The 27,823-nt window shown below is 40.4% G+C and overlaps 1 protein-coding gene across 1 annotated transcript; it reads left to right on the top strand.

Annotated features, from left to right (window-relative positions):
* The first annotated feature begins 576 nt into the window (after positions 1-576).
* On the top strand, positions 577-27,823 carry GIPC2 (GIPC PDZ domain containing family member 2). The gene is made up of 6 exons (XM_082053383.1): positions 577-1,193; positions 8,461-8,646; positions 12,110-12,290; positions 15,518-15,627; positions 16,309-16,390; positions 26,055-27,823. Exons 1-6 carry the CDS (start codon positions 957-959, stop codon positions 26,207-26,209), a joined length of 951 nt encoding a protein of 316 aa, XP_081909509.1. The 5' UTR covers positions 577-956; the 3' UTR covers positions 26,210-27,823.

Raw genomic sequence — 27,823 nt, 5'->3', positions numbered from 1 at the left:
AAGGAAACATTTTAAATCTATGAAAGATTAGAAAATACACTTTTCAAATATTTATATGTTAAATCTCACTATTTAAAAGTTTTGTCCAGTTCAACAGAATGCCTCTTAACCTTTGCTTGTATAGTTGTTACTTTATTAATCCTTAGGAGTTTATAGGTATGCTATGCACAATTGTAAACAAGCAAGAGTTGGCTGAAGTCCTTGTATATTTCATGTTTTGTATCATGGATATAAACCTATCTGATCAATATTTAGTACTTCATTATTAGTAGAAATTCCTGAACCAGTGAGTGGGAAGATGGTAAACTTTTTATGATCTGGGTTTGTGTACAATTTAGGGAAAGACTTTAAAGTTATATACGGTACAGTATACATTATATACACAACTGGAAAAAAAAAAAGTGGAAGAGATGTCTTTGTGTTGGCCGGAAAATGGACCGTACCAGGCGTTGGCAAAGTCAGCATTGGTGCAGCCTAGTTCAGAGTGCTCTTGGCTTCTATTTATGAAAAAAATAAGAAACAAACAAAAACAACCCACAATCAAACCCTTCCTAGCCAGCATCACGGACAGGGAGGATTATTTATTTGTTCATAAGAAGTGACTTCTGTCCCAAGTCCGTGTCGTGCCGCTTTAGTTACGGCTGGTTGTGGCCTCAATGGGCGGCGGGGCCTGCGGGGCACGACCCCCCAGCGGCCGAGGCTGAAGCGGGGGACGGGACAGCGGCGGGGCCGAGTCCCGGTGCCCCCCCCAGCTGCCAGGGGAGCGGGGAGAAGAGGAGGCGCCCCAGGGAGCTCCCGCGCCTTCCGCCGCCTTCCAGCGGGCCGGCTGCGGGGCGGGGCGGCCGGCGGGCCCGGGCCTCACCTGGCGGCATGGCCGTGCGGGGCCGGGGCGGCGCCGGGGGCAGAGTCCAGTGCGGGCAGCCGGCGGCGGCAGGAGCCCGCTCCAGCCGCGGAAGATGCCGCTGGGGCTGAGGAACAAGAAGAAGCACAAGTCCAAGGAGACCTCCAAGCTGGTGGAGAACGAAGCGGCGGCCCCGGCCCCCGCAGCCCCAGCGCCGGCAGCGAGCGCGTCGCGGCTGCAGTTCCACACGCAGCTGGCGCACGGCAGCCCCACGGGCCGCGTGGAGGGGTTCGGCAGCGCCCGGGAGCTCTACAACAAGATCGCCGAGGCGTTCGGCATCGACCCCGCCGAGGTACGGCCCGCCCGCACCGGCGCTGCGGCTCCCGGAGCGGCCTCGGCAGGCGGGGGACGGAGGTGGGGGCGGTTCTGGGCTGAGCGGCCGGTGGACGCGGTTTTGCCAAGTTTTGTGGACGTGGGTATCTTCCGGGGGGAAAGATTCCTTTTGCCATACGGGAAAGGATAGAAGCGTAACCGCATTTCAGTTTTACGCAGAAAAACAGTTGTCCTTTTAGCCAAAACATCTCCAGTGTCTTGGTTAACCTGTTGCCGGCCCGCTGTTCAACACAACTGTTCAGCACCGGGTCAAACCATTTGTATTGCGGTTGAGCGGAATAATTATTTGCAGTGCAGGAATTATTAACTGTAATGATTCGATACAGTTTAAAATACAATAATAATATAAAATCAATGGTTCCATGAGGTTAAACACTCGAAGTGAAGGCAATGGGGGGTATAAATGCTTTAAATCTGACTACATTTTAAAATTCCAACTGAATGTGATGTTCGGTAAGCTTTCTGCTCTGTAAATTAATTACTTTTAAAAGGCCCACTGTTTAATTGAAGGTATTTCAATCTGTGACATATTTTTTCTCTTAACTCCGCTGCCTTTTTTTTTTCCTGAGCCAAATTTAAAACATTGTTTGGATAATGATTCATTTGTGTTTGCAAATGTATTGTTTTCTCCCAGTTAAAAGGCAGTGGCCATATCAAGTTCTTCCTCCGTGGTTGGTGCTGTGAACCTTAACCTCTGAGAGGCAAATTGAAACAAAGTGCTAACATTTCATTATGCCTGTGTGTCGCTATACAGCTTTCCCTTTTTTCTTATTTGTAGCTGGCTTTTTTACAGTAATTAAGACTTTTACCACAGACTTTGTTCTGAGCCTGCTGTGGCCCTGCCTAGCAGCATTGCAAACTGTAGAAGTGGCCGTGAATACAGTTTAACCAGTCACTGTTGCATTAAGTATTATAATTAAGAAGTACCAGTACCGTTGCCAGCCAATGCACTTATGTCCCAGACCTTCCCAGCTGCTTTCTGACCTTCTGCTTCTCTGTTTTCTCTCCATACTGAGCTGCTGTTCCCCTTTTGTTCTGCTCTGCCTCCAGTTATACCTTGTACTCTCAAATTCTTGCAGTTGCCAGGTTGTCTTCTGTTTTAGTTTTCTTCCTTTCACCGTTGAACTTTTGTTACTGATCTTTTGGCCCCGCTGACTTGAGAAAGAACAGCGTTCACCGGGAAATTCAGTTGTATGTGAATGGTGCACTCCCATTTCTCCTGCTAGATGTATAATCTGACACTCCAAAGGTTTTAGAGGAAGCACCACACGTTTCATTGGCATCAATAACCAGCCTTGGGCAATCTAGAGAAATTTCTTTCTTCTTTTCTCTTTCTCTATTTACTGTCTTATTCCTATTTGTTTTTCTTTGGGGTTTTTTGTTTGTTTTGGTGCTTGGGTTTTGTTTGGTTTCTTAAATGGGGTTTGTTGCTAAAAGTGGATGGAGAATTGTTGCTGCAGGCACTGAACTTAAAATCTACTCAAGAAATTCAGTTGGCTTTAAGAAACTAAGTTGTACAAAATGAAAATAGTGATTAAAAACATTTCCTGGTGTACAGGTGGCACAACAGAGGGAAGAACCTGAATCTGAGAGTCTTGCAACAGTATTTTGGATGGACAAGATAAAATGGGATAGAGGAGCGAATAGCAGGGGGTGCCATGAAAGAATTAATTTATTAGCAACTGCTGAGCTTCCTGGAAGTAATGAAAGGCTAGACATTTAAAATGGTATTATCTATTAATTAAAACTGCTTTTGGACAGACAGTTTGGTGTAAAGAAAAATGCCAGAAGCTACACCTCAGCAAACTGAAAGATAGCAAGGTACTCAAATGCCATGTGTAGGTGTTATCTATCTGGCCAGAAAGGTTCCTGTGACCCAGCTATCCTGAATCCTGTGAGCAGCGTGATACCTGAATGCCGTTGGAAACAGGTACTATCACAGAGATCTCTGCCCTGTAGGTGGAAAATAGGGGGCGGGTGAGGAAGAGCTCAGTGTAGAGAACGTTTGGTGAGCTGTTACGGAAGTGAATGCCTTTAATATGATATGTGAGTTTACTGCAGTGTAGGCAAGGGTATGTATTCTTGGATATATTCCTACTTCAGTGTTTTAGTACAGTTCCAGATGAGCTATACTTGTAGTCTGTCACTTCTCCTTTTGATTCTGCATGGTTACAGCACCTCATTTCTTCGTATCACATCTCACAGGACCCGCTGAGTTTAGCTTCTGCTGGAGAATCCTTTCCAGGGTCTGTGATTGACTGCCAACAGTGACAGAGCAAACCTTGTACAAAACACAGTATTTGTTGGACAGACGCTGACAAAAACTTCTGTGATCGTGAGTAGGGTAGGATGGGGACAGACAAGACAGGTAGAGCTTTGAAGGGGACGCTCCTCCCCTCCTGTGATGTTTGCTAGGTATCTGTGATGGAGGGAGCCATAACAGCAGCTTTCTGAGGCTTTTCCTGTACACAGCTTTTCTTGTCTAGGTATTTTGTTCTTCATTCATCTTCCAAGGTGAATATAAATCTTAGTTATCCCTTTTGAACCTGATGTTCAGCCTGCATTTCTGCCTACCTCTCTGCTGTTACCATGACTAGCATTTCTTCTTCTCCAGGTCCAAACTGAATGTTCTTTCCACAGGAAAGAGTGAAGATGGCTTCTAGCAAGGGGTTGCCTGTATCTTTAGTATTAATACTGTTTGAGATTGCATTGTTCTTGACTTTTAACTTATTTTTTTTCGACAGGGTTTCAACAAGGAAGCACAGAGCTAAAAATATATATAAATAGATGCTATTCTTAGCTAACGCCATCCACAGTCATGTGTATGTTTCTGCTTGCATAAATAACACAAATATCTCCCTCATTTTTCCAACAGAAGATGAAGAAGGAAAAGTATTTGGGTATGGTCTTGGCCATTTAGGATTACTACTCCACTGCAGCTATCAGGGAATGAATGCAGCAGGGACTGTTATGTTCCCTGTAAGGGTGAATGTGCTAAGTGCAGCCTGTATGATAAATGAGCACAGACCAAAGGACAATGTGGGTCTGTTTAAGCGTTTGGGGGTGGTGTGCTCCTGTGAGAGCACATGGTAGGGCTTTAAAGCGTTCAAAGTAGCTAATCGGGCACTGGGAATGTGGAAATTAAAGTCCAACTGTAGCAGGGCGATTTCTTGATCAGATGAGGAGGGAATGGTCAGCCACAGAAGCTATATGGACTTTCAGTTTGTGTACTCATAATTTACACTTCTGATTATTGTGTTTGCTTTGGAAGGTGAACTGTGGTGGGGCTGGTGAAGTAAGTTGAATGCTCAGCGGGTGTGTCTGCCGAGAGTCCACGGAGCTTGCGGTTCTTTCATGGTGGAAGGAATTTGGCTTTGTAAGGGGAACACAGGGAAAGGGAGACCTTCCAGCAGCACCAAGGGCACAAACGCAGCTCCCTCTCTCAGTTCAGTTGCTGAGCTTGTGTCTGGGCTGTTGTTCCATGGGCTTTGCCTCCTCATGTCAAGTATACTGTGAGGCTGTGCTGCATTCAACTTTTGCAGAAGTATTTGATCCTCATCACCAAACTGTTTGAAGTTTTAAAGTACACGCTTATCTGCTGAAACGTTCGCAATCTCTGCAGATTGGAGACTTTAAATGAACAAACTTAAACACTCCCCACAAGCCGCCTCTTCCCAGCCCTGTGGCAACAATTGTTTGCTTTGCCCTTCCCCTAAGCAGCGCTTAAATTTCACACCCATATGATGCTTGCTGTGTTAATGGTCCGTTTTTCAGATACTTTAAAGCTGTATGGAAGACCATACACTGCAATTCTTGCACATTCTAGCTTTAAAAAAAGGGAACAATAAAGCACTGAATGTTTACTTTATAGTACTTTGAACGTATTTGGGGAGGCAAAGTTGTGTTCCTGGTAGGGTACCAAAAGCACACTAGAACTTTGTTGCTCTGCCTGTTGCTGCACCTGGTCACGGCTCCCACATTTTCTTCAGGGAGGATAAAGTAAGGTGCCTAGAAAATACATTAATGATTTCTTGATATAATAACGTCTACCTATATAGGGAAATATGTCAGTTGGTGTTACATCTTGCTCAGAAGCAGAATTTCCATTTCCCCACCTCTTTAATAGAAAAAAGTGGTTATTATCTCTTCTGTAAAGTTTTCTGAGATCTACTGATTTTAAAAGCACTTTTAAATGCTTCTGAGTGTGCCATCTATCCGTCAACTTATTTTTGAATTATTTTCGAGGTGTAGGCTTAATACATAGGATGAGAATGTAACTAGTGTATAGGATATGCAATATGGCACTGCATATATACTTTATGTAACACATAGTGTAACCCTCTTTCTCTTAGCTAATACAAGGTTTTTTTATATAACACACAGCGTAACCCTATTTTTATTGGCTAATGTTGTCTCTTCCTATTGAAAATACCGAGGACAGGAATAACCTATTAATAATTGTATCTGACAAGTCTGTTTTATAAGGTTGTGCCCCCAGTCCCTGCCAACCAAATGGAATTCCCTCGTTCTGCGTGCCGCACAGGATCCCTCTCACAGTGAAGGAGGTATCCTAGGTACTTTGTGACTTATGTAACAGTTATCATTTATAAAATCTTGCTAAAGTTGGCATGAAATGTCACAGCACCGATATGCTGACTTAAAGATTAAATACATATGAAGGCTGAGGTTAAGAGAGGAGAGAAAAGACTTAACAATGAAAATTGCACATTGAATTTTTTTCTTGCTTCGTTTCTGGGTAAGAAAATTACTACTAAAAACATACCACACTTTGAGTGAATGGAAGGTGTACTATAGTAGCTGTTGTTTAAGCATAAAGCTGTGTTTAGGTACCTATATTAAACCTCTGTAAAATCTACCAAAAAATATAATTTTTGAATTGGCAGGTCTCAGTCATATTCAAATAAAGCTGTGCTGTAACTGATGGCCGGTGTAACTGTATATCATCCTGTGTAGATACATCTTTAGTACATTACTCTTTGCATGTATCTGTTCTGAGAAAAAGCAGTTGTTCACTAAAGAGGATGAAGAATGATTTAAGTTTTATTTTTGACTGGCTGATGCTCTTGTGGTTAGCACAGAACTGACTCACAGAAAATTCTGCAGACTTATAGGCTGTAGTAGGAATGCCAGCCAGATGAAGGTCTAAAAAGAGAAACTCTGGATCAAGTTTCTAAATATCACATTTCTTCTCAGTTGCCAATTTTATCTATTCAAAGGTGTGACAGTAGTTACTAGATGATTGTCTGTTTGACAAGGTCAGATGAAGGATGCTGATGTCTAAAATGCAAAGACATAGTGCTTGTTCATTGTAAGAACTGAGTTGCAGCTGTAATCTGGCCAAGTTATTATGTAGCTTGAGAGAGAGCTGAAAGCGTATAAGTGAACTTTGTATAGTCTGTTTGAATGGAACCTTCTCAGTTAAAAACAGTGCTGATGATTATTATTTATAAAATAAAATTTAATTTTCTACTTAGAACCAGCTGCATTTCTCTAGGTGATGTTTCTGTTTGAGTATTGGTTAACTGAAGCTTTGCATTACCTGAGAGAATAAAACTAATGTCTGTTAAGGGTGTGATGTTACCACTCTCATTGTTAAAGTGAGGCATTAGATTGATTAGATTGCAGTGGATGTTTGATGGACCATATGAGATAAGCAATTAGCCTTTGAAGCAGGGCTGTTGTGGTTTTGGTTTGTTATGGTTTGTTTGGTTGTCTTTTTTTAAAAAAACAAAACAATAAACAAATACTGAATAAGACCTTTCTCATGAAGAAGCACCACCTCACTACTAAACTTGCTGTCTTTAAAACCAAAACACCCATAGTTACAGAATCAAAGTTCTAGAAAGCTTCAGAAACTGTAAATGCTCTCTGTGAAATAGATTAGGAAAAGTATTCACCCTTCGTTTGACCTGGAATAGATTTGAATAGGTTGGTGACTTTCCCTTTGATTTTTCTGCTGTCATCCATGGATGCCAGAAGGAAAGAAAAGGCATGTGTGTGTGTCCTGCTGGTGGCAGAGCCTTTCTCTGATGGTTTGCAGCTGTGGCTTTGCCACTTGTGCTGGAGGGCCAAATGGGGCGGCAAGGCTCCTCCTCTCCCCTTGCTTGCAGTTGGGTGTGAAAGATGGTCTTCAGGGGTGCTCTTTGCCTCGGTGAAGGAGATTTCAAGGATTCTCCAAGTTTCTGTTTTGGCTGCTGCCCTGTGGGCTGTGCTGCTGCCCAGGAGGCGGCTGTGAGGCCTCCCTCACACCCCCAGTACAGCGGTGGTTACTCTGACTGTGAGCAGGAACATTGAGTTGTTTTCTTTTATTTTGCCCGGGCTGTTTGGTACGGCTTGTACTCAAGAAGCAGAAAGCCCAAAGACTGCCTGAACTGGCCAAATTCCTCCGTGCAGCACCATGGTGGGCAAAAGGGTTGTCTCTGCCCTGAGCAGTACAGCTGCATTAGTCTCACCCTGCCCATGCCCAGGATGATAAATCTCCCTGTTAAAGAACCACTAGTATAAGTGTAGGGAGAAAAAGGAGTGCCTAACACCCAGTGCTGAAGGGAAATCCCTCAGAAAGGCTGATTAATGAAGAAAAAAATGGCTTTTAATAAGCTTGAACAGAGATGACACCTGCTTATGCTGGAGGAAGGGTAGGGAACTAAGCAATGTTGCCTGAGAGAATGTCCTCTGAGCTAATAGTGGAATGCATGGAGGAATGTAAAACATTTATCCCATCTCGTGACATTTTTGTTTTGATGAGCTCCCCTTTTCTTCATGAAACTGCTTTCATAGAATAGTTTGGGTCGGAAGGGACCTTTAAAGGTCATCTAGTCCAGCCCCCCTGCAATGTCCCTAATGATGTTTGAATCCTGCAGAATTCGAGTTGGGTGAATGATGAAGCCAAAGGTGGTTGTGGCTCTTGGGTTTGCTCCCTGTACCCTCCAGAACAAGCTGTTCTGTTCCAGCTCGAGGCGCCTGTGTTGGAGCTGGTGTGCTGGGACAGGCCGTGTGAGGCTGCTCACACAGATTCTCTCCTTTGCTCCCTGCCAGCTCTTATCTGCAGAGTTTGAGCTGTTGATGCTTCTCGTCATGTGCGTGGATGGATTTCAGCTATGGATCTGTTGCAGAGGCCAGAACTACGCTCTCCTTTTTTCTTCCTGTCGAGCTCACTGAACTTAATATACCATTAAACTTGATGTGTTTGCTTTCCTCCTGCACAGATCATGTTTTGCACTTTGAACACTCATAAAGCTGATATGGACAAGCTCCTAGGTGCACAAATTGGCCTTGAAGATTTCATATTTGCCCACATAAAAGGACAACGAAAAGAAGTGGAAATTCTTAAAACTGATGATGTGCTTGGGCTTACCATTACAGACAATGGAACTGGCTGTGCGTTTATAAAGGTAAATTTAATCGCCAGTGAAATACTTTGTTCTATAGAAGCTTCTGTTGCTATCACAGTTTAGTTATTATTTTAATGATCCTTTAGAACTATAAAATCTTTTATTATCATATATATGATAAGTAAAAAATAAAGATGCTTTTCTTAGGTACATCATTCAAAATTAGTTCAGCTATTTCTGTAGTGCGTGTCATTCAAAATCAGTTCATTTATTCATTGCTTCTGTAATGTGTATCAGCTACCTTGAGGTGGTAGGTGTTAGATACTGCTTGCATCTGCCCCCTCTTTTTGTTTTTAAAGTGATTTTCTGATGTCATTGATTAGCTGCTTATAGAACTTATGTCACTCGTGATAACGAGATCAAGTTCTTTCAGCGCTTATGACAGTTCACAGGGCAGGAGCCTTTGTGCTGTATAAGAATAGGTGCAAGTACAGTGCTTTCTCAGCTTTTCAGTGTTGTTATTTTAGATGGGTAGGATCAATTAAAAGGTGCTAAAGATATGGATTAACATAATTTCGCACAATTAACCTGAGTAACAGTTATGGGCAGTAACACGTACAATATATTAACCATAATTGCTTTCCTCCTCCGCTTCTATATGACCTCCAGATAGCATGTTTTGAGACAAGTAGAGAAATGATGCTACCCATCTCGCTAGACATTTGGAACCTTAGTCACATTTTCTGCCATTTTTAGATGTTTTGCTTTAATCTACTCAAATTATTCATTATTAGTGAGGCATTGGCAATTATCTTTGGTTACTGCTGTCTCAATTGCTGTTCTCATTGCTAGTGTAAACAGAGCTTATATGGAGAGGTTGTATTCTCTCTTCATTCCTTAGCTACCATGGATATAAAATCAGACGTGGTTTAGAAATAGGCTTGCTTTGTTGTGAAAAAATGTGATTGACATAACGCTTGAGAAAGTTGAGATGCAGTGGAGGCCTCAGTAAGCAGTTGACAAAATCATTGCCTTTTTTTATGTTTAGAGGCACAGAACTCTGAATTTCTAGTGGTAGCATCTATGCAGCCGGTAGCATTCAGTCACGCTGCTGCTTATGTGGCATTTGAAAAGAAGGCATTGAAAGCTTCAGTGATTAAAGCTCAAGTGTGCAGCACTGCACAGTGTTACACTCTCTGTGTGTTGTTGGTAACATGGATGGAGAGAACAGCCATCACACTGCATAACTGGAGCAGACTGGAAAACCCTCGCCACATTAGCAAGACAAGCTGTGGTTTCCAGTAAATTGTATAAAACTTGTCTGAACAAATATGTCATTGTCCTTGTACTGGTCTAATAAGCAGGATAATGAAAATGGTGCAGTCATTGTGGGAATGCATCAGTTTAAAGGAGGTTCTAGGAGCTCGCTTTGCTGCTGCTGCAGCAGATTTAGCTAATGGATTTTTAAAAGCAGCATATAAAATACATATGCAAATGTAAAAGCTGCATCTTTTTAATACTTGGTTCTCTAAGTAATGACTAAACAGTGACTGTCTCTATAGTTTGATAGAATTATTTTTGTTTATATATTTACTTGCCTTGAAAAATTGTTACTATGTTTCATTATTACTTAACAATTAATATAAATTTTTCCTGTCTTTGGGTTGAAAGCTGTTACAGGCTATAGTAATTTTATTGCATTTTGAAAAACAAAACAGTTTCTAGGTTTGATATATAACCTGAATGGTTTTTAAACCTGACACTCTGAACTGCAGGTTCTTCTCCTATGAAATCTAAGTATTTCTTTTGCATTACTAAGAATGAGACCCGATGTCATTCTACTTTCACAAATGTGTTTTCTGGGTATGTGGCCAGATGGGGAGATGCATTGTGGAATCAGCCATTCAAAGAATAACAGTAGAACTTGAAGCACGACTGACTGGTTTATAAGGAGACATTATAAAATAGGGTGGTGCAATTAATTTTAGGCATTGTGTAGGAAACAAATCTTTGCTTCTAAATGGTCTGTAGAGCACTTGAAATACAGGCATATCAATTGCATCTTAATTGCTGTGACAACGACGCTTGACTGTCTCTGGTCAGTTAACTTGAAGGGTAGATAGAAACTAAGTCATAAAATCTTTGAAATTGGCACAAATGATACAGCCAGTGAATATTACTTAAACAGTTTTGGTGTTAGGATCCAAGTGAAGAAGCAAAGCTAAATGGGAATGAATTCAACACGTAGACTAAACATTAATTGAAGTCTGGCGGGCACGCTTCTGAACCCGTCCACCTGATACCAGAAACACATTCGGGACCCAATTTCTGGCACGTGTATGATACCTTCACCATAAGGCTTCTTTATTGTTTTAGGCTAGGTTAAAGAAAAAAGTGCTAGAAAGAGTTAAATTCAGCTTGAAGCTAAAAATCGTTGCAGTGTGTTGTAGGACACTGAGCACTATCGCACTTCCCACTGACTCTCTCAGATGGAGGCGCTTGTGTGGGCTCATGTGCCCACATCAACCAGGAGCAGGTTTCTGAGATAGTTCTGCAGCCAGGCAAGGTGTTAGAGGAGTAGGTGGTGATATGTTTGTCTCCCCTGTCTCACTGTTATCTCGCTCAAAGTTAGCCTGAGCATCAGTTGTTATTAAAAAGAACCATATTCAGGAAATTAGAATGAAATCCATATCTCTACAAAATACAAGATATTCTGTGTCATAACTTCTCTATTAAATAGGCTAACAGCTTACATGACGTAGGCACGTGATAGACAAATATGACAATAAACGGAATCACTGAAATTTGAGGTGTCTTTTAATTGTCTTGATAAATCATTGACATATTTTAAAGATTTTTTTTTCCCCATTTTTCAAATTCTGCTTCCCCAAAATTATTAATACTAACTTCTGTTATATTTCATGACTTTTAAACCATTTGTACTCCATGAGATAGCATATAAAATGATTTATTTTTCCGTGTTTCAGAGGAAACACTTTAATATTCATCTGTATAGCTTGATAAGAAAATTGGTAAAGTTTTATCACTATAGATGGGTCTTAACCCTTTATAGTATGTCACTATTTAGTATATCACACATAATATTTTCATGTCCCTGGACCATACTTGAAAAGAGAAAAGTTCTGTCCCTATGCTTGTCAAGCTATTAAATCAAAATAATAACCCCAAACTCAATTAAACATTAACATTACTGACACATTCATGTTTGGTTTTAAAACACAAAAATTCAGCTTATTCAGAAGCCTAATTTCTGAAGTATATTTTTGTTTTCCCCCATTTATTTTATATTCAATGCTTATTAAGATATTTTGAAAAATAAACCTTTACAAAGTACATTTTATGAAAATCTTACAGGCGAAATGCACTACCGGTATAATAAACTCAATCCTATTGATGTTGTCGACTGGCATTCTTGAAACCCTGTGGTGTCACCTCTTTACCAAAAGGAAGATTTCTAATCCTGTCTTGGTTTTTTGTTGTTTGTTTGTTTTTTTAATACTAGCGAATCAAAGAGGGCAGCCTTATGGACCAAACCAAAATGATCTGTGTGGGTGACCACATAGAGACTATAAATGGAAAAAATGTGGCAGACCGTCGGCATTATGAGGTTGCCAAAATGCTAAAAGATCTGGAGAAAGGTCAGATGTTGAAGCTGGAGCTGATAGAGCCTATGAAAGCATTTGGTGAGTAACCTGACTGTCTACCTTATTCACTGGATATTGAAATCCCAGCATTGCATTAGAAGTTTGTTTTCAGATTGCAGCCAGGTGTCCACTCAATGTAACATAACTGATACCAAAAAAGTGTGTGTGTGTGTATGTATGTATGTATGTATGTATGTATTTATTTATTTATTTATTTATTTTGAAGTGGGGAATTCGTGAATGGATTTTCTTGTCACTTGATTCCTTTGCCGTCACGAGATGATGCAAAATAAGAACAGGAATTCTCTCACAGACCCAGTTTTAAAGCATGGATCGCTTCACTAATGTGCTGATCCTTGCACCTCCTCTTTTCCTTTATTGATACATAATGCCTGTCCAGCTGTATGTGAGAGTTCTCCGTTTCTGAGCCCTCTTTTTGGGACAGGACTCTCAGATGCAGAAGGCGCTGCAGAAACCCCCGTCTGCCCTCCCCAACATTTGGTGGATCTCTGGTCATACAGCAGGTACACTCAGAACTGGAAGAAAGCAGCATGGCAAAGCTCTGTCTCTACCTACAACCTGCATGCTATGAGGAAGTGATACCTATACAGGAGGAATGCATACCTACCTCTCATCCTTATGTATATTAATCTTATCCATGTGGTAAACTAAAAAAAAAAAAAAAAATAAACTGAGTTTTCATTTTTATTCTTTCGATTTTTTATATCCCCCAAACCATGTAGCATTTTTCTGTAATAAAAACTTCAAAATACTTCTAAATTATAAGTGTTTATGACTCCTCGTGCATGGCTGCACTAACAGCAAGTTAAAAATCACCATTTTCACCACAGCAGCAATAGTTTGAGATGTTTGTTTTTCAAATCTCTCTTTTTTTCTGTTAGTAGTTTACAACTGCTGTCATATACCAGTCCTGACACTTGGTGTCAGAATAGCAGCAGAAATGGAAAATGAGAGAAATTGGAAGGTTTCTTTTTGCCTTTTGTGTTTCTGTGAATACGGGTTATGAGCTAATCTCTAATGCATTTGGTTTTAAGTTGATACTCCTGTTAAGTAAATGTGTGTGTGTGTGTGTTATATATTATGCCAAAGTAGCATTACATATGCAAAGCATTGCAATTAGTAATATGGGAATACCTTTTAAATAGGGGTCTAGAATTTGCATTCAATACAAAATGTGTTACATGGTCTGTTTCTAAAGACCAGGGTAAATCAGCACTTGATTGCTTTCTTCAGCCATTATTTAATAGTAATTACTTTAGTCAGGTGATTAAGATACTTTTGAGTCTGCCTGTGATGTAGAGAAGGAAACCTGCTAAGGCCTTTAATCTGACATTGAATTAAGAAGCAATCAGAGCTTTTTAGACAGATTTTTACAAGGTGCATGTTAATTTTTTACCCTACACAAATTAATTTACAAGTTGCATTGCCCAATAGGTTAGAATATCCTGCCTTAGGTGCAGTTAGGCTTTAGGCACAAATTTATTTGATAGTGTTTAAGGTGCAGCATGCTGAGAAAGCCCCTGAGGAGATGACGAACGAGCTAGATCCTGCTGGACAAGTAGGTGCTGAATTCCTGCAAGTTTCAACACGAGTTTGTGAGGGTGTAGGAATAAGATATTGGTATCTGTGTGAAATAAATATAATTTACTGGTTGGATATCTCTCTATCATGTGCACACAGGCTGCCTCAGTTATTCTAGGCAAGACTTGCGGCACAGAATTAAAGACTTGTCTGAATAAGATTGGTCCTTACCAGTCACAAGCTAGTCCTCTCCAAACTGATGAAAACTTAATAGAAAATAAAAGCAGCATAACACAAACTCTAAATTTAAATTATGTGAGCATGAAATATAATTTTTGTGGTGGCCAGAGGGCTTTTGTTTGAAATATTGCAAATAAAGGTTATGTTAAATCATGGTGACAGAACTAGAAAAAGATGTATGTTTTATCAGGAATGACTTTTTCAAACAAGTCTAGCAGAACTGATGATAATCTTAAGGATGTTTTAAACTGTTCTCGAAGCAATGAAAAGATGAAGGATAACTGTCGATCCTAAGTATATATGTAATAGACTGTGCCATATCTATCTGGTAAAATAAACACAATCGAAACTTACTTTTCAAGACTTGTTCAGCAAAATAATCTGAGTTTTTGACTCCTTGTGGAAGAACAATGAGCGTAGATCTACCTGGGTAAAATGAAGATAGCATGTTAAGGCCTTGCTTTCAAGGACATTTTATTAGAAAGGCCTGCTGTTAAGAGGGGGAATAATCTGGTCGTGAAAACAGCACAGTTTAAAACAGTTCTGCAAAATTATCTCCTCTCTTCTAGCACTTTCCAAATTAACCATGTAACTCCCATGACAGTAAGTAAATTAAAGCAAGGCTCTTGAATGTAAAATTATGTCCTAGAAAAAGACAACCAAATCTTAAATGATTCTATAGTACTTTTACTAACTAGGGTGCCCTTACCCAGGGTTAAAGAAGGAAAGCTTCATTTGAGGTAAAGAAGACTTTGGCTAAATCCAGATATTCTTGGTAGTGATTTATCAAGTGTGAAATCATGACGTGGGTGAAACCAGGGGAAAAACTCCTGCAGGTCTACTCAAGGACATTTTGCCTGTGTAACAGCTGGTAATCCAGCTGCTGGCTCAACTCAATGTGGCTCATCACCACCTGCGCTGCAGTGGCGTCTGCACCGCTGCACCAGTGAAATGTTGCAGTGCTAACCCTGCTACGTAATCTGCCTGTAAAGACCAGGATAAATCAACATTTGGCTGATGACTTCCGCTGATATCTAATAGTATGTAATAAATACTTCTATTTTCCTGTAGAATAGGGAAATAAAATTATACAAAGTGCCTGTGGAGCCAGGCTCTTCTTGGCGGCAAACAATGATAGGACAAGGGGTAATGGGATCAAGCTGGAACACAAGAGGTTCCACTTAAATTTGGGAAGAAACTTCTTCTCAGTGAGGGTGACGGAGCACTGGAACAGGCTGCCCAGGGGGGTTGTGGAGTCTCCTTCTCTGGAGACATTCAAAACCCACCTGGACATGTTCCTGTGCGACCTCACCTAGAGGTTCCTACTCCAGCAGGGGGATTGGACTAGATGATCTTTTGAGGTCCCTTCCAATCCCAAACATACTGTGACACTGTGATAACCAAAGCAGATACATCATATTCTGATGTAGCATATACTTAGTTTTGTTTGGTTTTCTTTTTGTTGTCCTTTGTTTTGTCTTTAGAAAAGCTGGAACCAAGGTCCAAAGGTGGAACTCTGCCGGAAGCTAAAATCTCCAGAGGGAGAGAAACACTTCGGTTGAGAACCAAGGGCCCTGCTACTGTGGAGGAAATGGTATGGTTATGTTTGGGCCCTTCCATAGTTTAGTCATCTAGCACCTGATTTATCCTTCCCCATGGTTGATAAGGTAAAGTAGGAAGGAAAAATCTGGATGTTACAAAACTCACGGGACTTAAGAAGAAAACTGCCTTTTGCAGGGAGAAATGCTTCTATGCAGCTGAAGACTTGCAGGGATAGGATGGGGCTGAGGAATCTGGAAACAGAGAGTCTGTGCTTAGATATCATGGATCATATGGATGAATTTGAGGTAGATTACACCAAGGAGTGTGGAAAAGAGGGAAGCAGGGAAAAAAGCTGGGCGACAGTTGAAGAGCTGGTTCTGTTTTTGACACTGCAAAGTGCACTGGGCTGGTTTCAGAGTTGTAAAACCAGGATTAGGGTTTGGAAGAAGAATTGTTATTTATTCTGAGTTCCTCTAAAAATGATGATGATTTGATGAGCATCTGTCAGGAGATGTAAGGCTCCTGTTCAGTTTGAACGTGAGAGCTGTGTGGAGGAAGGCTCAGGTTTTTGATAAGAGGCAAAAAAAGCAGAATATAGGGTGTTTTACTTGCAGGTTTTGTAAGTCTAGGTAGGATGGGAGCAGGGATAATCAGTAGTGAATTGCTGGTTATTTTTAAATCTGCATGGATATAATCATACTTTTGCTCTTTTTCTCCCTTTATTTCAACAAAGCCAACTGAAATTGAAGAAAAAGCCATTAAAAAAGTGGATGAGCTTCTTGAAACGTACATGGGGATAAGAGATATTGAATTAGGTGAGTTTTTAACAGCTACATTACTACAAGATTAAATGATTTATCATTTTCTATAGTCTAAAATGTATTGAGTACCTTTGTTTCTGGATGTAAGCAAAGCAAAATTTGTTCAGCATGCAGTCTCAAAAACTTGCCTGTATTTCTGCAGATGTACGTCTCTGATAAAAGAATCCCTCACTATAAACCTTATGATGTGATTAATTAATCCTCTATTCTTCCTGCACATTATCTATACACTATTGCATGAATTATTTAGTTGTTTGCCATTAACTGTCATCACTGTATTTTTTCGGGCATGTATTTTGTAGCGGAGCTTGTATGTACCACATTTAAGGATTGTTAAGGGTAAGCATGTCTATTTACTCTTTTGCTCTTTTGCCACTTGGCTTAGACACATCAAAGCTGATCACTGAAGTCTGAATCCAAGATCTTCATCAGTGAAAGGGCAACTATTTAGCAAGGGAACTGACGGAGTAATTGTACAAATTTATCGAATTCTCTAAAGTCTGTGTTCTGAAGAACATGGGAAATTTCCCAGAATATTTACTAGCTATCACAATCAGCAATTTATAGTGAAAGAAACTATTCAACCCCAGCGTCATCATTTCCTTAAAACTGCACCAAACGTCCTTGCAGCTGTTGTTTCTCTCTGTTAATCTGACAACAACTAAATAGCAACTTCTGTTTGGGAAGGAGCCGCAGTCTGGCTGGGTAAGAAGTGCCGCTGTAGCAGCTGTGGCTGGGTGTAGTCCTCATATGATCTTGTGGAACTGCTAATACTCAGGCAAAGAAGGAGGTATTTATTGTTATGGTAATATCTGAAAAAGTCATCCAAGAATTAGGAAAGGATAAGCTAAATGGAAAGTGATCTTGAAAAGAAAGCTCTTATGAGAGAGAAGTTGGGGAGGCAAAAGAGAAGAGAAAATGGGTCTGGAAAGACGCTAAGGGCGAAGCAGGAGGGTTGGACAGGCAGCACCAAGAAATGAGAAAAATAGATTATCTGAATAGCCAAAAGGCTGAGAGAGCTGGGTCTCTTTAGTTTGGAAAAGAGGAGACTGAGGGGTGATGTTATTAGTGTTTACAAATATATAAAGGGAGAGTGCCATGAGGATGGAGCCAGGCTCTTCTCGGTGACAACCAATGATAGGTCAAGGGGTAATGGGTTCAAACTGGAACACAAGAGGCTCCACTTAAATTTGAGAAGAAACTTCTTCTCAGTGAGGGTGGCAGAGCCTGGCCCAGGCTGCCCAGGGAGGTTGTGGAGTCTCCTTCTGTGCAGACATTCCAACCCGCCTGGACACCTTCCTGTGTAACCTCATCTGGGTGTTCCTGCTCCATGGGGGGATTGCACTGGATGAGCTTTCCAGGTCCCTTCCAACCCCTGACATTCTGGGATTCTGTGAAAATCCCCCCTGGCCTTGACTGCTCCAGCAGGCAAGCATCTGATCAGCAGCTTCTACTAGTTTTCTCACAGGAAAAATTGTAGGTAAAATATTATTTGTCCCCCTGCCTAAGGTAGAGGTGGGCCTCCTGGCATAGAAGAGAGAGCGAAGCTGCCGAAAACTTGTGAATTCTGTTTTGTAGCTAATATCTAAACTTTGAAATTCCCAGAAAACTAAAAATTCTCCAAAATTCTGTTCCTAACAACCGCAATATGTGTTGCCCCTGCTGTGAAATATGCTCCCAGGAGCCATGTGTGGTGCTGACCCTCTGTTTAGCTTTGGGAGGATCCCATGGCCTGTCTCTCTCCTGCAGCCTCTGCTGCTTGGTCGGTCTCTGGCTCAGGCTTCAAAGCTCTGGAGTCCCGTGCCAGCCGTTCCTCTGGGAGCTGTTTCTGTCCCGCAGCTGTTGCCTGTTACAGTCTTGGCTGGAGTCGGGCTCTGGAGGCTCCTGTCCTTGCAGGTCACCTCCAAGGTCCCTGTGCCCTACAGGCATAAGTGGCTAAAGGTGTTCTGGTTTTGATGTCTGCAGCCCAGAACCCTTTGATCCTAGGCTAGGGCACAGCTTCTTGGGATGCTGAGGTGTGCTCTGCTCTGCTCTGGCACAAGGAAACGAAGGAACACAAGGTGTTCCCTGTGTTTTTGGCTCTCCGTACCGTAACAGGATCACTCTTGTATAGTTGACTGGGGAGTTCAGCTTTCAGGACATACGGCTGAGCTGATTGCCAAGCACCTGGCAGAATTTTCCTGTGAATTCCTTGATTTTTATTTTTTCCAAAAGATCTAATATCCTTCATCTTTCAGTATGTAGTTTAGAAAGTTGCAAAGAATGCCTTAAGAGAACGCTCAAAGAAGGAAGAGGTCTTTGTCCTCAAATATACTCTCTTCTTCCCAACAAGGTTGTTTTGCCCTTCACCTCTTCCTTCTCTTCCTCCCAAACAGGCAGTGAAACAAAGAGAAACTCACAGGAATCAAAGACTACAGGGTTCACGTAGCTTTAGTTCACACCTTTGAAGTAATTTCAGAAGATTCAGATCTCAGAGTTGAGGGCCAAGGGTGATGACAAAAAAACAGTTTGATCAATTTTAAGCAATTAAACAGCTCCAGGACTCTTCAGGAAAGGAGAGCTAATCACCTGTCACAAGTCTTTTCAATTAACATATGTCAGTTTTTCATATGCTGGATGTGATCAGCCACCCATGAAAATGAAATATGAGGAAAGGATTCATTCAGAGAACGCCAATCACCACTCAGCTAGAAATTTCACTCATTACTCAAGGCAGATTAGTTGAAAATGCAAGTCATCACAATGCGACAGCCGACAAGTGATTAAGATCTCAATCATTGCTCACTCCCATGCAGTTCTGTTTGTCAGAAGCTTTGAATGTCAGTTAATATTGCTCTTTCATCTCCATTAAAATGACAGTTCCATGGTGTGATTGAATTCTAAAAAAGTGCCCCAGTTTTAAGCCAGAAGCCAGAAAGAAAGGAAAGAAAAAATAATGTAAAATTACAGACAGAATTAAAGATGAGATAAAGCCCTTAATTTTTGCATTGTTAAGTATCTTGACAGTTTCCAGAATGCCTGACTAAATCCACACACAAATCCCAAAGTTGGAGCTAAATGCTTGGAAATAATTTAACGAAATGCATGCACTTTTTGTTTTTTTGGCACAGGTTTTGGGTTGCAGAGATCTAAATGCCATTGAGATTTACATACCTGCCTTTTGAATGCACTTTTACCTTTTTACCTCTTTATTTTACTGAAAACTGGACTTAATCTGCAGAAGGGACACTTGGCTCTTGAAATTTATTACTCAGCCATTTTATGGACAAGTTAGAAACTGGGCCAAGGCTTGACTTCAGCCTTCTTTAAAACATAAATGTGCCATCAGGAGATAATTCAGGTTATTTTAAATCCTGTCAGTACTTTCTGGTAAAGGAACATGAACAGTTGATTAATGGGAGGGACTCAGGAAACAGTCTTAGTGAAAAATACTGGTGGCATTTATTTTTTAAATCAGTGGGGCTTGAATTGTTATGGACTGTACTTGAGCGGGAGGAAGACTGAATCTATGGGATCCAACCTCAGAATGCTACTGATGGAAAAATGATGGCAAAAAGAGCTTCGCATCCAACTTTCTGTTTCAGCATCTTTTGGCTAGCTCTTCATCCACTCATATTTTGTTCTGGTATTATGCTTTTGGATGATTATTGCCTTTTTGTTGTTCCCTGTCATATTGTCAGACATTACATATCTTTACATATTCTCCATTTCTATTTAAAAGAATTTCAAATCCACTTCTCCACTCTTGACTTCATTTTTCAAACTTCCTGTTTAGTTAAAATGTCCTAACAAGTTTAAACTTTTTGTCACCCAGGCTTCTTGTCTTGGTTCATCCAGCAATATTGGATAGTTGTTTTTATCTTGAAATGCTTTGACTGAAGCGATAGTCTCCCCAGGTCTCTTGTTTTCTGCTCCTTCTGTCACTAGACTTCCTTTCCCAAAGGATTTTATTGTATACACTCTGAGGTATGTTGTTTATGACTGTTCACTTACTCTGAGAGAATAATGAGAGTTTGGTGAAAAAGGAAAAAGTAGCAGGTCCGGTTAAACAAGAAAACTTATCCACTTCAAGAAGAAATAATACTTAATGTAAAGAAACAAGAAGAAATTGTATTTCTGATGGTTCCTTGAGCGCCAGATTTGACAACATTTATCATTACATTCCACCCAAGTAATGCAATGACACACCTCATTTTCTCGCATGTTGTTAGGGAACTGAATGTGAGTTTTAGCTCTTTTAAAATATAAGGACAGAATCACAATATTTGTTGCATTTTGATGAAGTCAAAAGCTTCTGATAGTATTACAGCTAAATAAACACTGAAGTTCTTGTTGAGACTTCTGAAAAGGGTTTTTAGAATTTACAAGATAGGCTCTAGATAGCAAAACCGCTATGTAAGGCAGATAATAACAATGGCAGGCAGATCGTAGCTTTCACGGCTTGTGCTGCATGTGTCTATCAAAAGTGAAAATAAGGATTTTGTGAAAGATCTTTGAAATTATTTTAAAGGGAGTACGTTTAACAAGCCAACATACTACTTTGTTCATATTTGGAGAAGTCTGATATTGAGCTTCTCGTTTAAAGGTGAGAAATCTTCTAATCTCTTTCATCACTTTTAAGTGTGCTGAACTTCTCACATTTTATGTAAAAATTTCTCAGGTATGACCATTGCCTGAAGTGAGATTAAAAAAAAAAAAAATCTGAAAACAATTGGGACTATTTAGAGTGTGGAAAAATATTCTATTGGAATAAAATTCCTGTAATCACTTATTGTGCAGCTGTTACAAGAAGCAGCGAGGGGGAAAGGGAGGGGAGTGGAGGCGATTTGGCACGGCACTGTCGCCCTCTGAGAACCAGTAAAGTTTCCTTCAAGTTGGCAAGTATCTGCTAAATGCCTTGGCAATCAGTTGTTTCTGATTTGCCTTGGGAATTAGGCGTTGCAAATGTCACTGTGTAAACAGTCACGTTCCGCACAGCTGTGCGGCTGGGGATGCCATCCCATCCGTGTCCATGTTTGACGCTCGGGGAAATGGGAATAGCGACAGTGGGCAATAGAGAAGACTGGTCAGCTGTGGTGTTTCTTTATGCGTGGAACTAATGACGTAGGGATCAGCTTTGCACATTTGTGTACGTCGGTGGCACAGCTCGGGTGTGAGGATCGGGCAGGTGGGTGTTCAGGGCTGCTGGCGCTACAGGACAGCACCAGGCTGCCCAGCATCAACATCCCGCACGGACATCCTTCCACAGAGCTGTATTTCATTACATCAGGTGAATCTGAGAAGGGGAATGTGCTTTAATAAATGCAGTACATTAATATATCCTGGTAGCGCTGATTATGGTTGCCCAATACAGATTAAAACACTTGTTTGAGGCTGCTGCTGTCAGGCAGCAGTGACATTCTGACTTGCCTGACTGGGTTGAAAATTGTCTTGATTGTCTGTGTTTAGTGGATTTTGTTTTCAAGTTTGGTAAGTCTAGTAAACTATTTTTAAGATTCTGTTTTACAATTTGGGAAGCTCAGCCTTTAAAGAAAGTCGTGTTTGAAGTAACGTTTTCTTTTAATGACAGAGTTGGTTACTGTGTAATTCTGAGTTTTCAACTAGGGCATCTGGACTGTAATATAGTGCTGTGTTATCTGGTTTCATCGCTGCTGTCTGTCATATAGCTCTTTGATGTATCCTGACCAATTTATCTCAAAACTGGCTAAATTCCTGGCTTTCACTCTTTCTGCTGGAACACTTGTCTAGATCCTCACTCTGTTGATAAGTAACTCTTTCTAGATGTGGAATCATAGAATAGTTTTGCTTGGGAAAGACCTTTACGATCATCAAGTCTAATCGTTACCTAGCACTGCCAGGTCCACTGCTACATGTGTCCCTCAGCACCATATTTAGATGTCTTTTAAACACCTCTAGGGATAGTGAATCTACCACTTCCTTGGGCAGCCTGTTCCAATGCCTGACAACCCTTTCTGTGAAGAAATTTTTCCTAATGTTCAATCTGAACCTCCTCTGGTGCCAGTTGAGGCTGTTTCCTCTTTTCCTATCACTTGTTACTTGAGAGAGGTATTCCCTAGCACTTGTCTTCCAGCTTGGGGGGGCTGGGTACCCAGAGAACAACTGGTCTTACTATTAAAGACTGAGGCAAAGAAGGCATTAAGTACCTCAGCCTTTTCCTCGTCCTCTGTCACTATGTTTGTGCCCATATCCAATAAAGGATGGAGATTCTCCTTTTGTTGCTTATCTATTTATAGACACATTATTTATTTCTATTGTCTGTTATGGCAGTAGCCAGGTTAAGATCTAGTCGGGCTTTGGCTCCTCTAATTTTCTCCCTGCATAACCTCATGGCATCCATGTGGTCCTTCTGAGTTGCCTGCCCTTCTTTCAAAGGTCATAAACTCCCTTTTTTTTTTCTTATTTGCTTATGTTTGCTTGTCATCTTGCACAGCTCTTCTCCTTCCAACCCTTTCCCAGTGTCTCTACAGAGTAATTTCATATCCTGGTTCATATGCAGAAATCTGTGAAGTTTAAGTTACAACCTTCACCTCATTACCTTCAAGACTGCTCCTCAGCAAATACCTTCTTAGGCCATGGTGTCAGGGGATATAGGGTGGCATTGATAGGACAAATATTTGTCTTCTGCTTGTCAGGAACAGAGTCCTTTGTTTAATGCCTGTTCCCCATCCAGACTCCTCTGAGTCAGTGTCCCAGGACCTTCACAGGGGACACAGAAACAAGCAGTGCAACAGGGATAGAGTTTCTTCTGGCAGGGAAGCAGGTCCTGAGAGTCCTTGAGAACCACTAGTGGTGCCCAGGAAGTTGAGTTACACTTGAACTGTCTTGATCACAGTGGTTTGTTTGTCAAGATTTACGTAAATTTTCCTTGGAGTGCTTTGTGTAGTTTGGCACACTGCAATTCTCTTTGGAGCCTCATGTCTGAACGTAGTTAAAACCAAAACGTCAGATTTCTTCAGAATTACTGTTGTTGACATCTACAATGTGGAATATGGCTCAAGTTTGCTCACAGCTTGTTGCAAGTTTACATAACAGCAAACTGTTTGCCAGAAGTTCATAACTGTCAATAAACTTGAGCTGAGATTCAGGTCAACAAATTAATATTAAATACATTTAATAAAACTTCAGAAAAGGGGTGGTTTCTTTTCCTTTCTATCAGAGAGATTTTGCCATGTGATACAACAATGGTGCATGCAGTAGACAGCAGACGGTCCCAGTGCAGGTGGCCTTCTGTGGCTTCAGAACTTCTTTCCCTTTCTCAGGCACCATAATACATATTTTCCACTTGAATGTCCCTCTGAGAAAAGGCTAGAATCACCAAATCACAGAATGGTTGGGGTTGGAAGGGAGATCTAGTCCAACCCACCTGCTAAAGCAGGTTCACCCAGAGCACATCACACAGGAAGGTGTCCAGGCAGGTTTTGAATGTCTCCAGAGGAGACTACACAACCTCTCTGGGCAGCCTGTTCCAGGGCTCTGGCACCTTCAAAGTAAAGAAGTTTCTCCTCATATTCAGGTGGAACTTCCTATGTTTCAGTCTGTGCCCATTGCCCCTCATCCTGTCATTGGACACCACTGAAGAAGAGTCTGGTCCATCCTCTTGACGCCCACCCTTGAGATATTTATAAGCATTAATAAGATCCCCTCTCAGCATTCTCTTCTCCAGGCTGAACAGGCCCAGCTCCCTCAGTCAAAGAAGCTATCAAATTCTTCAGTGTGACACCTGAATTTGATATGCTCATGAAGAAACTGGTGGCTACTTGATGCATAACAAAAGATGGAGGCAGTTTAAGGCAGGTGTGTAAAGGAGTCACAAAATGAAGCAGACTTTGAGGGTTTAATCTATTGAACAGATGCTGTGGAGCAGAGATACAGCTCAGAAAACAAACTGCATTCAGCAGTGGTGTTTGTGCTAAGTCTGTTTTACAGAATCTTCTGCATCCCTCAAACCATGATAGCCTGCTGCCAGTAATTCCTCTGGCCTGGCTTAACCAGGAGGAGCTCTTGTGCTGACACTTCTCATCCTTCAGGGAGGTGCGGGTACCATGACTGAGAGAGGTTTGAGCCCTTAGAGTTTTTATTTGCTCTAATAACTCTGGGTTGCCAGCATCCAGTGTTGTTTGGGATAGACTTGCGATTTGTCCCAGAATCTGAGAGACTGTGCAGCAGCTGTGGTGAGGGATGAGCACAGCAGCTAAGGACTGAGTCCTAAGCAGCGACTGTAGCCATTTCCAAATTAAAGTCTAAAACTTGATAAATTCTGATACTTGGGTATTAAATAAAAGAAAATGCTGGACAGCATGGATGTGCAAGATATCACAGTCCACCTCTGTTGTACCAGACATCTCTGTTTTAATTTTCCTAGGTGCTAAGCTGTTCTTAGTCTTTAGTGGCTCTGGTTTATTGTGCACAGCAGCAAGGCCTTGCCCTTGCTTTTGCACCATTTGAACCATCTGGCTGAGACTTCCGGAAATAACTTGGATCTTTTTCACTTTCTAGTGGCATAAGCACAAACTTTCCCAGCCTTGAGGGTGCTATAAGTTAAAGGTTTGCTTTTCAGAGCTGGACGTAATAATAATTGAAGCAAACTCATCCACTAAAATTAGTTACTCCTTAGTCTGAATGGTACGGAAAAAACTGTAGACCCAAGCAGAAGAATAACGTGGCTCACAATAAATGTTTCGGTCTCTTTACTACAAGAGGTGGTTTTGGGGTTAAAAAAAATAAGCTAAAGTTAAGTAAAATTAGATAAAATCAAACTGAAAAATTACGCAGATCTCTTTGAGGTCATATGATAATTCCTTGAGAGCACGACTTCTTTCAGGCAGTTGCAAACATACTGTGTCCAATACCTAACAAACCAGATTTTAATTTTCTCTGTATTTTACACAACAGGTTTGTTGGCCTAATATTTGAATTCTTGCTTCCTAAAATAGGTTATTCAAGTTTTTTCTGTAAGCCTATTTATCATTAGTCCTTTCTAAATGCAGGTCATACTCGACATTTAAACATTTAAACTCATAAAATGTGTTGTCGCTAGCAAACCCATACTGGCTTGGTTGCATGTATCTATTATGCAGGCTGTGTGTTGTTTTCCATGTTCAAGCCCCATGCCTTTTGGCTTTCTGTGAAAAACCTTGGCCACTTTAAACTTGCATTTGCTGAGATTTTTTTTTCATTGTTTAGAGGAGAAAAATATTTGGGTTTGCCTTTTCATCTTCTGGCTTAGGTCTGCAAGCTCATATCAAACTCACTGAAGTTGGTGATGAACTGGCATGGGTCTTGTTACACCTTGTTTGTAGAGCCATGCTTCATGTGCCTTCAGTAATGAATACAGGATATCATTAAATAAGATTAAAATGAAGGTTTGTTGAATTAAAAATCTAACCTTAGCCAAACAAACAGAAGAATATATAATGAACACTCCAAAGAAGCTCTCCTGTTTATCAGAGTGGAATTTAGTGAGTGTGGGGCATTTAAGTACATAATTCCTATCAAATCCTAAATTCAGTAGGTAAGTTTTACATCTCCCTAAAATGATGCTACCTGGTTTTGAAAATAGACATTCAAAAACCATTCTGCCCGTATGCTAGCTGTCACTTTCGTGATAGTTACATTATTTTGTTTTGTTACTTTTTAGCTGCAACAATGGTGGAAGCTGGAAGAGACAAGAAAAACCCAGATGAATTTGCAGTGGCATTGGATGAAACTCTTGGAGACTTTGCATTTCCAGATGAGTTTGTCTTTGATGTATGGGGAGCAATAGGTGATGCTAAGCAAGGACGACTGGAATGAGAACTGTGCAGTTTATCAATCCCTATTTGAAAATACAAAATTATTTTCAAATACATACATCAGAATTTTAATAAGTTTATTGACATGAATCCAGGGGGAATACGGAATGAATATAGAATACTTCTGTGTAAATATTCTTATCTGAGACTTTCTTTGGCGAAGGAAAGTTTCTAATAGAAATATGAAGATAAACCCAAAGTTCTGACAACTGCACATTTAAAACAAACATTTAATTTACATGTAGAAATCACTGTGAGGATTGTGTAAAGGAGATATATTTATACAGACATTTTATGAAAATTAGGTGTTTTTTATTGTATGTACACTTTGATATCAATATTACGAAGAGTGTTAGACATATGCAACAGACTTTGGCGTTTTTTATCTCTTCTTTAGAAAGGTTTATAAACTTGTTGAAAACCTACCTGGCTACACGCTGCAGTTCCTTGGTCTTTTGTTCTCCTTGTGTATTCACGTACACGAAGAGCTGTGGAAAACCTAAAGCAGGGGTGTCAAACTCATTTTCACCGGGACCACATCAGCCTCACGGTTGCATTCCAAGGGCTGAATGTAATTTTAGGACTGTATAAATGTAACTGATCCTACATTCTACCCTGTTTCTGAAGAACCTGAGTTGAGGAAAAAGAAATATTCCTCTACAACATGAGAACTAAGATCTTTGAATGAAAAAAACTTGCTTGCATTTGAGTCATAGTACACACTGTCTGGGTATTATTGAGATGAGTAGGTATTATCTCTGGTCATTTTCAACATGACAACATAAGAGGGGCATTAAATGTGTTTGAACTAGAAGATATTGTTTTAAAGTCCCAGACGATTGCAGTTTGGATGAAAATGCATGCCTAAACCCTGAAAAATACATTAAACTAATTTTAGATGTTAGGATTGCAATTATATTACACATAAACATTAATTTTAACTGATAATATTTTACTAATAAACCTCAGATTATTAAAAATGAACTGTCTCTTTTAACACATCTGCTATGCCTACGTTTACCCTCCTCTTCACTCTGTATTTAATAAAAAACAATGCGACAAGTTTTGGTTTTTCACTCGTAATGAGATTCTTTTTCAGCTTTTGCTATGATTGGTCTTAATTAAGGAAGATAATTGTTCATTTGTTTAGAAAATGCTACTTTCAAGTGATTATTATAGCCAAATAACATGTCATGAGTGTCCTTGAAAACAAAACTGTGGGGTCTGACCTGGGAAGGTGTCATAGCTTTTCAGTGTTTTTATGTTTGCAAAAGCATGTAAAATAATAGGCATTATGAAAGTGTTTTCTAAATCACTACCTAGTGACATTTCTTCTGAGGAAAATGTCTTTCACTGTCTTGCAGAGATCTCTTTAAAATAAAGACTATGCCAATAATTTTACATAGTCTATGTCAATGATTTTTTTTTTGTCTATAACAATGACACCTCAACAGATCCTATTTCATTTACTGTGTTACTTAGGAGGGCTGGTGATCTCCAGTCTTTCACACATGTTGAAATAAGTGAATATTTTTTCTAGTTATGAAATATTGCGTGAAGTCTTATAAATACTGTTCAATGGTCTTCCATTCCAATTTTATAAATACTGTTGTGA

The sequence above is a fragment of the Streptopelia decaocto genome (assembly GCF_964273445.1).
Source record: "Streptopelia decaocto genome assembly, chromosome: 5".
NCBI lineage: Eukaryota > Metazoa > Chordata > Aves > Columbiformes > Columbidae > Streptopelia > Streptopelia decaocto.
Note: the sequence above shows the minus strand (reverse complement) of the source record. Positions and strands in the feature narration are given on the sequence as shown.

Bases quoted from the DNA above. Each gene is read 5' to 3' on its own strand.
- GIPC2 (XM_082053383.1), top strand. From the start codon at position 957: ATGCCGCTGGGGCTGAGGAACAAGAAGAAGCACAAGTCCAAGGAGACC. The intron at 8,647-12,109 runs GTAAATTTAATC...TTTTAATACTAG, and splicing joins CTGGCTGTGCGTTTATAAAG to CGAATCAAAGAGGGCAGCCT. The intron at 16,391-26,054 runs GTGAGTTTTTAA...GTTACTTTTTAG, and splicing joins GATAAGAGATATTGAATTAG to CTGCAACAATGGTGGAAGCT.